General features: G+C 40.7%; 2 protein-coding genes across 2 annotated transcripts; both read left to right on the forward strand.

Annotated features, from left to right (window-relative positions):
* On the forward strand, positions 4845-6441 carry LOC107620385. The gene is made up of 6 exons (XM_016322549.2): positions 4845-5109; positions 5188-5287; positions 5411-5535; positions 5622-5706; positions 5807-5942; positions 6268-6441. Exons 1-6 carry the CDS (start codon positions 5019-5021, stop codon positions 6439-6441), a joined length of 711 nt encoding a protein of 236 aa, XP_016178035.1. The 5' UTR covers positions 4845-5018.
* LOC107622149 lies at positions 6521-7585 on the forward strand. Its single transcript, XM_016324049.2, has 4 exons — positions 6521-6633; positions 6729-6925; positions 7024-7110; positions 7189-7585. The coding sequence occupies exons 2-4, from the start codon at positions 6767-6769 to the stop codon at positions 7324-7326; spliced, it is 384 nt and encodes a 127-aa protein (XP_016179535.1). The 5' UTR covers positions 6521-6633; positions 6729-6766; the 3' UTR covers positions 7327-7585.

Raw genomic sequence — 8261 nt, forward strand, 5'->3', positions numbered from 1 at the left:
ATAGTGATGTTCCATACCCTATGGAGTGAGGTAATGGTGTCTGTTACCTTGGGTCAAGTGGCTAAGGTGGAAGTCTTCGGATCACCGGTCATACTTTTAGTTTGTGGTCAAGTGGAGCTACCTTGTGGGTGTTCGTTTACCTGTTCGGCTCCGTCGGTTGTTTCAGTATGACCGTCCCGATTTCTTTTCTGATGTTCTACGTTTTCCTCGGACCTGTCTTCTCGAGGGGGTTCACGGCACCCGAATAGCCTGCTGTGGGGTTAGACGTTGACCTCTTTGTGGGAAGACGCCAGTATTATGCCTGCACCGCTTCCTGTTTTATTTGAGGATCCATCTACATAGAGTTCCCATGTAGTTGGCTTTTCCTCTTGGTCTCCTGCGTACTCAGCTATGAAGTCGGTGAGGCATTGGACTTTGATTGCTGTCCGAGTTTCATACTTCAAATCGAACTCGGAGAGCTCTATTGCCCATTGAACCATTCTCCCTGCAACATCTGTCTTCTGGAGGATTTGCTTCATGGGTTGGTTCGTTCGGACTCTTATTGTATGTGCTTGAAAGTAAGGCCGTAGCCTTCGTGAGGCTATTACTAAGTAGTAGGCAAACTTCTCTAGTTTGTGGTACCTTAGCTCGGGGCCTTGTAGAACTTTGCTGATGAAGTAGACTGGATGCTGTCCGACCTCGTCCTCCCTTATCAGGGCTGATGCGACAGCTTTGTCTGCTACGGACAAATAAAGGACGAGATCTTCCCCGACTAGAGGTCGGGTTAGGATTGGTGGTTGACTCAAGAATATTTTGAACTCCTGGAATGCTTCTTCGCATTCCGGAGTCCATTTGAACTGGTATCCCTTTCTTAATAAAGAAAACAGTGAAAGGGATTTGAGTGCTGATCCTGCCAAGAACCTGGAGAGGGCTGCAAGTCGGCCATTCAATTGCTGAACCTCTCTTAAGCAAGTCGGGCTCTTCATTTCCAGGATAGCTTTACACTTATCGGGATTTTCTTCAATCCCTCTCTGTGTTAGCATAAAAACTAGGAATTTTTCAGCCTCCACCGCGAAGGCACACTTTGCGGGATTTAGCCTCATCCCGTGTAGCCTTATGGTGTCGAAGACTTGCAAGAGGTCTGATAAGAGGTCGACTTCTTCTTTGGTTTTTACTAGCATGTCATCGACGTAGACTTCCATTAAGCTCCCTAGGTGAGGGGCGAACACTTTATTCATCAGCCTTTGGTATGTGGCCCCTGCATTTTTTAATCCAAATGGCATGACCACGTAGCAAAAATTAGCTCTGGGTGTGATGAATGATGTTTTCTCCTGGTTTGCCTCATACATCGGGATTTGGTTGTATCCCGAGTAGGCATCCATGAACGTCAAGTATTGATATCCCGAGCTAGAGTCTACTAGGGTATCAATACTCGGAAGTAGATAAGGGTCTTTGGGACATGCTTTATTTAAGTCGGTGTAGTCAACACACATCCTCCAACTGCCGTTTTGCTTCTTGACTAGAACTACATTTGCTAGCCATGTTGGATATTTAACTTCTCTAATGAAGCTGGCTTCTAGGAGTGCCTGAACTTGCTTTTCCACCACTAGGGCTCGTTCCGGGCCGAGCTTGCGCCTTTTCTGTTGTACAGGTCGGGATCCCGGATGTATCGAGAGCTTGTGGGACATGAGCTCGGGGTCTATCCTGGGCATGTCGGAAGCCTTCCAGGCGAAGAGGTCGGAATTGTCTCTTAGGAGCTTAGTCAACCCTTGTTTCAGGGTTTCCCCTAGGTTGGCTCCTATGCTGGTATTCTTCCCTTCCTCGTCGCCGACCTGTATTTCTTTAGTTTTTCCTCCTGGCTGTAGTCGTAGCTCTTCTTTGGCCCTTGCCCCACCGAGCTCTATGGTGTGAACCTCTTTGCCTTTTCCCCTCAGGTTCAGGCTTTCATTGTAACACTTTCTTGCCAACTTCTGGTCTCCCCGCACTGTTGCTATTCCCGCAGGTGTCGGAAATTTCATGCCAAGATGGGGGGTAGACACCACCGCTCCGAGTCGATTCAGGGTAGTTCTGCCGATTAGGGCGTTGTATGCTGACCCTACGTCGATGACTATAAAATCTATACTCAGAGTTTTGGATTTTTCCCCCTTTCCGAAGGTAGTGTGGAGGGGTATAAATCCTAGTGGTTTTATTGGCGTATCGCCTAACCCGTACAAGGTGTCGGGATAGGCTCTTAACTCCTTTTCATCCAGCCCCAATTTGTCAAACGCGGGCTTGAAAAGGATATCCGCCGAGCTTCCTTGATCTACTAGGGTTCTGTGGAGATGGGCATTAGCTAGGATCATAGTTATTACCACTGGATCGTCGTGTCCAGGGATTATTCCTTGCCCGTCCTCTTTTGTAAATGAGATAGTGGGGAGGTCGGATGATTCATTTCCGACCTGGTAGACTCGCTTGAGGTGTCTTTTGCGAGCGGACCTGGTGAGTCCCCCTCCCGCGAATCCGCCTGAGATCATATGTATATGTCTCTCCGGAGTCTGCGGTGGTGGGTCTCTTCTATCCGCATCGTCTCGCTTTCTCTTCCCATGATTGTCCGACCTTTCTATGAGATATCTGTCAAGTCGGCCTTCTCTGGCCAGCTTTTCTATCACATTTTTAAGGTCGTAACAGTCATTTGTCGAGTGACCATATATTTTATGGTACTCACAGTAGTCGCTGCGACTCCCCCCTTTTTTATTTTTAATGGGCCTGGGAGGTGGCAGCCTTTCAGTATTGCAATTTTCTCTGTATACGTCCACTATAGAAACCTTTAGAGGAGTATAAGAGTGATATTTCCTGGGCCTGTCAGGACTGAGGTCTTCTTTCTTCTTGGGCTCCCTTTCTCTCTCTTTTATTGAGGGAAGGTGCCCAGGTCGCCAGCTCGACTCTCTCAACCTGGCATTTTCCTCCATGTTGATGTACTTTTCAGCTCTTTCTTGTACATCACTCAGGGAGGTGGGGTGCCTTTTTGATATGGACTGTGAGAAGGAACCTTCCCTAAGTCCATTTACTAGCCCCATAATGACTGCCTCGGTGGGAAGGTCTTGAATCTCTAAGCATGCTTTGTTGAACCTTTCCATATAATCTCGTAGAGGTTCTCCGACCTCCTGTTTTATTCCCAGGAGGCTCGGTGCATGCTTTACTTTATCTTTCTGAATGGAGAACCTCATCAGGAACTTCCTCGAGAGGTCCTCGAAGCTGGTGACCGACCTTGGAGGGAGACTATCGAACCACTTCATCGCTGCTTTCGATAAGGTGGTCGGGAAAGCTTTGCAGCGCGTTGCATCAGAAGCATCAGCCAGATACATCCGACTTTCAAAGTTGCTTAGATGATGCTTTGGATCAGTGGTTCCGTCATAGAGGTCCATATCGGGACTTTTAAAGTTTTTTGGAACTTTTGCCCTCATTATGTCCTCATTAAAAAGGTCCTCCCCTCCCGGGGGCGACTCTTCTCGATCTTCACGGGAGTTCCGACCTCTGAGGGAGGATTCTAACTATAAGAGTTTTTTCTCTAACTCTTTTCGTCGATCCATCTCCTCTTTTAGGTGCTTTTTTATCTCCCTTTGTCGCTCCCGTTCCTGTTCCAGCTGTTCCAAGCGACTTTGGTGAACATGGACTAGCCCCATTAGTTCAGTTGTGTGGGGTGGTCCATCCTTTTCTGACTCACGCCCCTCCGAGGAATTTGTCTTCGGATTTTTAAATCCGGAAGTTCCTTCCCTATGTTGGTCGTTGGTTTCCTGGTGAAGGGTCAGGTCTGCGTCGTGGTTTCCGGTATCCAGATTCTCTTGTTCGGAATCTGATGCCACATGACCATCTTCCTGTGACATGTTCGCCTTTACTGGTTGATCTCTCGGGTCCCCGGCAACGGCGCCAATGTTACGATGGGTAACTGGAGATTATTGGGTTGGATTCATTTGGCTGGCCCAATCGTTAGAATGAGGGAGTATCCAAGCGGATTGATGCTCCAAGGCCCCCGTCCGACTTCGGTATGAGAGAATGGGGGGTGGTACCTGCAAAGACACTCCGATGCCAAAGTCAGCAAAGGGAGCAAAACAGGTCTAGAGAGTATTGGGCTTAGTGATACCTGAGGAGTGGCAGTGTATTTATAGTGGTGAACCCATAACCACCGTTGGTGTAGTTCCGTTATTCATGGGGAATAACCGTCCCTTTATCTTAGGGAAGTTGAGATATGGCTCCAAGAAGTGGGTAGAGAGATTTTAGGGGCAGTTACTCATTTGAATGGGTGTTTATCTGCCAGCTAATCTTCGTCCCGACTTCTTTAGAGCAAGTCGAGGTAGGAACCGACTTCGTGGGGTGAAGGTCGGTATAGAGCGAGGCTTAATCCTTTGGATTGGGCCTTTTGTTTGTACCCGGGCCTTATCATTGGGCCAGGGTATGAACAAGTATATAAGCCACTTTTTTTTGTAATGTCTCTTATTTTACATATTGGATTGAAAACTTCAATTCGAAGTTCTCAAGAAATTTGAGACCTGAGCCACATTTTCTATTTTCTATCATTGGTTGTCTTTCACATACTGAATATTCAAAATAAAATGGGTAAAAACTACGATTATGTTTCTGATGTTAATGTGAGAAAGCTTTGTTGGAACTTTAAGGTATATGTGATCAGAATTTGAGAACATCTGAGTAAGTTCAACGAGAAGGAGGTTGGAAACATAGAGATGATCCTTCAAGATAGTAAGGTAACTACATCCCAAACTGAATTGCTATTACTAATATGTTGCACCTAAATCAGTATAATACACAAGTATAGATGTCACTAATGAAATATATTTGTTGGTTTATTCTACTGAAAAATGCAAGATGGAAGGGCCATGCTTCAATACCCAAGTCTATAGTTAAGAAATGGAGTGGTGTATTTCAGGTGTTTCAGATGTATATTATGACGAACTTTATAGTGGTAGACAACTAAACCATAAAAAAAACCCACTCCATATCGCTGGATACTGACTTTTTCACACAGGACGGAGGTCAATCACGTTATGAATCCTACTTTTCCTCTTGATGCATTTGTGTTCAAGACTATACCGGAATCGCTCACGGCCAAGAAGATCGAAAACTCAGAGCTATTTGGTGAGTTTTTTCCGCAATAAGTTTAAAATCATCATTATAGTAACCAAGTATAAATGAGATATATTTTTTTTCCTTAAGACATGATTGGTGAGGTAGTTGGAAAGCATGATCCCAGAGAGTTGGTCACCAACAAAGGGAAGGAGAGCAAACGGTTGGTTGTGGTGTTGCAAGATCTGGAGTAAGTTTTCTTATAAAGAAAAAAATATGTAAATCATATAACACAACCCACATTCATATACTACCTACATTTTTTTGTATGGTACTCATGGCATCATTCTGTATGTGTTATTTTAAAATATAGAAAAAATATGATTAACTCCACTTTATTTGGTGAAATGGTCGATGAGATACTACCACATTTGGAAGATGGAAGGCTGGAGTCACTTATTGTAGTTATACAATACTTTAAGGCAATTAGGTGGAATGGTATGTACTCATTACCATATCATACTTTAATAAAATGATTCCATTCGGTATTTGTGATTATTTCTAATTTTATCAAGGGAATATAGGAAAAACTTCGGTCCAGAGTCATTTTGAGATCTCCAAACTCCACATCAATGCAGAGTTGAAGGAGGTTGTTGGATTTAGAAACATGTTAGATGGTTTCATTTCACCTTTTTCTATTTTGGGGTAAAATTTGATTAAGTCAATGTCTAAACATTCTGTAAAAATCACTGAAATTTATATGGTGTAGATTGCTAAAGGAGGCACCATCCAATGCTTCAAGAATAAGTCAAATGTCATCCCAGAGTGGCTGGTCTGGTGTGGAAGAGATTACTAATGGGTCTGCATTAGTTAAAACCATTGAAGAGGCCCTGAGTTCCAAAGAGGTAAATTAAGGCTTTTTTCGTTAGGATATAATAGCTTCATTGTTATATTATGGAATGAATATTGCGTAAATATATAGTGTCTTTTATTATTAGATATATTAGGGAATTTAAATACTTTTTATTGTCAGTGTTGATGTTCAATCAACTGATTTGATAAACAAAGGAAATAAGCTTCTAATTTGGAATAGCCACACATAGCTTGATAAATGTTGTCATTGATTTATAGTTTTCCTTTTGGGTTCCACCTTTTGTGAAATCCACATCTATAGATGGTTTGATTACTTTGTATACAATAAATTGTATCTAATATTAGTTTGGATGGCAGGAGGGTCCTATTTGGGTTGCTGGAACTATTGTGGCCATAAATTGCAGAAATAATGATTGGTATTACAAGGCCTGCAGAAGATGTCCTAAGAAAGTTGAAACACTAGTTGGTAATAGATACGAATGTGACAAATGCGGCCACACGCATGGAATTGCATCTATAAGGTTGTCGTAATGAAGATTTGAACCAGTGTTAGTAGCTACTTCGGTTTGTTCTAAAGCCTCCTAATTATGTATGTTTTTGTGTGCTGATATATAGGTGGAGGTCATGATTTTTTATGGAACAGGCAGCATTTTCCTCTTGCTATGGGATAGAGAAACAAGCCAATTATGTGGGAAACAAGCTGAAAAAATTTTGGAGGAAGATGTAAGTATTATAATGAACATTACATAATAAGTTCTTTTTTACATGCTAAGATCTATTAAGGCTTTTCTTCATGATGCCAACATCTTATTTTTTAGGGTGGACATGAGGATGAATACCTCCTACCCTAGACAACATGATGGATAGGAGACTTTTATTTAAGATAAATGTGAAAGCTGCTAATATCAGTGGCTATGATCAAGTGTTCACTGTGATGAAGATATGTGACGATGAAGAAGTTGTTGACAAAAACCTACCCAAGAATTTCGATGGGAATTCATTAGTGAATGTGACGGTATTAAAAGAATTAACATGTACATTCAGAATTTTAGCTAATGCCACATCAACTGTACCCTATAACACTTATATAGAATTATGTCAACACTGTCACAGGAGAATGGGTGTAGTAACTCACTTGATATGTTTGGGAACATTACTAATCTTAATACTGACACTGACCCTGATGCTCAATATACTATGGTAAATAGTTCAATCAATAGTAAATTGTTATTGTTAATCTAAAAAATTAGGTTGATTATGATGTGTTCTTCTTTGTAGGATGCTAGAGAAGATTCCATAACCAGTCTTAAGTGTAAAACCCCTGCTAAAAAAGTTACAAATGGCTTCAGATCTGGCTGTAGTAGTGCAAACCAGAATAAAAACGAGGGACAACTCTCAACAAATAAGTTTAGCTGAAAGAATGCTAAGAAGCAAAAATCTATAATGATAGATGGAGAAAATTGAGTTTTTAAATTTGTGTTTAAGCATTGGCTTAATATTTATGCTATTTTAGTGGTCTTTTGTTTTATTTGTGAGTAAGACTTCAGTATGCTTTGTTATTGGAGAAAGCATGTACTCTTATAACTATGAGTTTCTCCATTGTTTGTGATGTTATTTTGATACCAATTTTATTTAAGCTTATGATATATGGTAGTCAACACATATTATGGTCTAATTCACATACCACATGTGTAACCTGATTATAACCATGTTACCAGATTTCAATGGTAAATTAGATGTTCTCTTACATAATGAAAAAATCAAGTATAACGTAAATCATTCAAAATACAAATCGTGTTCAGTGTCGTACTAATACTCAGAGGTTATATTATAGAGAAAAGAACTTAACTAAAATAAAACAACTATAGATTACAAACTTAATTCAATGTGTTAGTAAACTCAATATATCACTTTAAGCAAAAGAAGGATTCATATATGAGTTTTTTCAATAATATGCTCTGTCTTAAAAGGGGGTGTTAACCAACAAAGAGGGACTATGATACTTAGTGGTGAGAATCAATTTTTTACTCAAGACTAAAAATATGTTCAGATTCAAAACAAAAATGGTTTAGTAATTTGGATAACAGTGAATAAACAGCTTGGTCTTTGAATCCAAACAAACTCAATATATAAATTAAAACCCATATCCCAATGCATATACAAAAATCGAAATAAAAGTTTTCGTAAAATATAACAAGGCAAGATTAAAAGCTCATTACTTATATAAATCTTTTTATATAACATTTACATCTTTACCTTTCATAGGCAAATAGATTAATGCATTGACAAATTCAGCTTATTGATGGATGTGGTGTCAGTAAAAAAAAAATACAAATCTATTAATATAGAGT

Source organism: Arachis ipaensis, chromosome B10 (assembly GCF_000816755.2).
Source record: "Arachis ipaensis cultivar K30076 chromosome B10, Araip1.1, whole genome shotgun sequence".
In the NCBI taxonomy this organism is placed as follows: domain Eukaryota; kingdom Viridiplantae; phylum Streptophyta; class Magnoliopsida; order Fabales; family Fabaceae; genus Arachis; species Arachis ipaensis.

Excerpts from the sequence above, each read along its gene's own strand:
- LOC107620385 (XM_016322549.2), top strand. The coding sequence starts at position 5,019 with ATGAATCCTACTTTTCCTCTTGATGCATTTGTGTTCAAGACTATACCG. Across the intron at positions 5,707-5,806 it reads GTTGTTGGATTTAGAAACAT|ATTGCTAAAGGAGGCACCAT; the intron begins GTTAGATGGTTT and ends TATATGGTGTAG. Across the intron at positions 5,943-6,267 it reads AGGCCCTGAGTTCCAAAGAG|GAGGGTCCTATTTGGGTTGC; the intron begins GTAAATTAAGGC and ends TTTGGATGGCAG.
- LOC107622149 (XM_016324049.2), top strand. The coding sequence starts at position 6,767 with ATGATGGATAGGAGACTTTTATTTAAGATAAATGTGAAAGCTGCTAAT. Across the intron at positions 6,926-7,023 it reads ATTCATTAGTGAATGTGACG|GAGAATGGGTGTAGTAACTC; the intron begins GTATTAAAAGAA and ends ACACTGTCACAG. Across the intron at positions 7,111-7,188 it reads CTGATGCTCAATATACTATG|GATGCTAGAGAAGATTCCAT; the intron begins GTAAATAGTTCA and ends TCTTCTTTGTAG.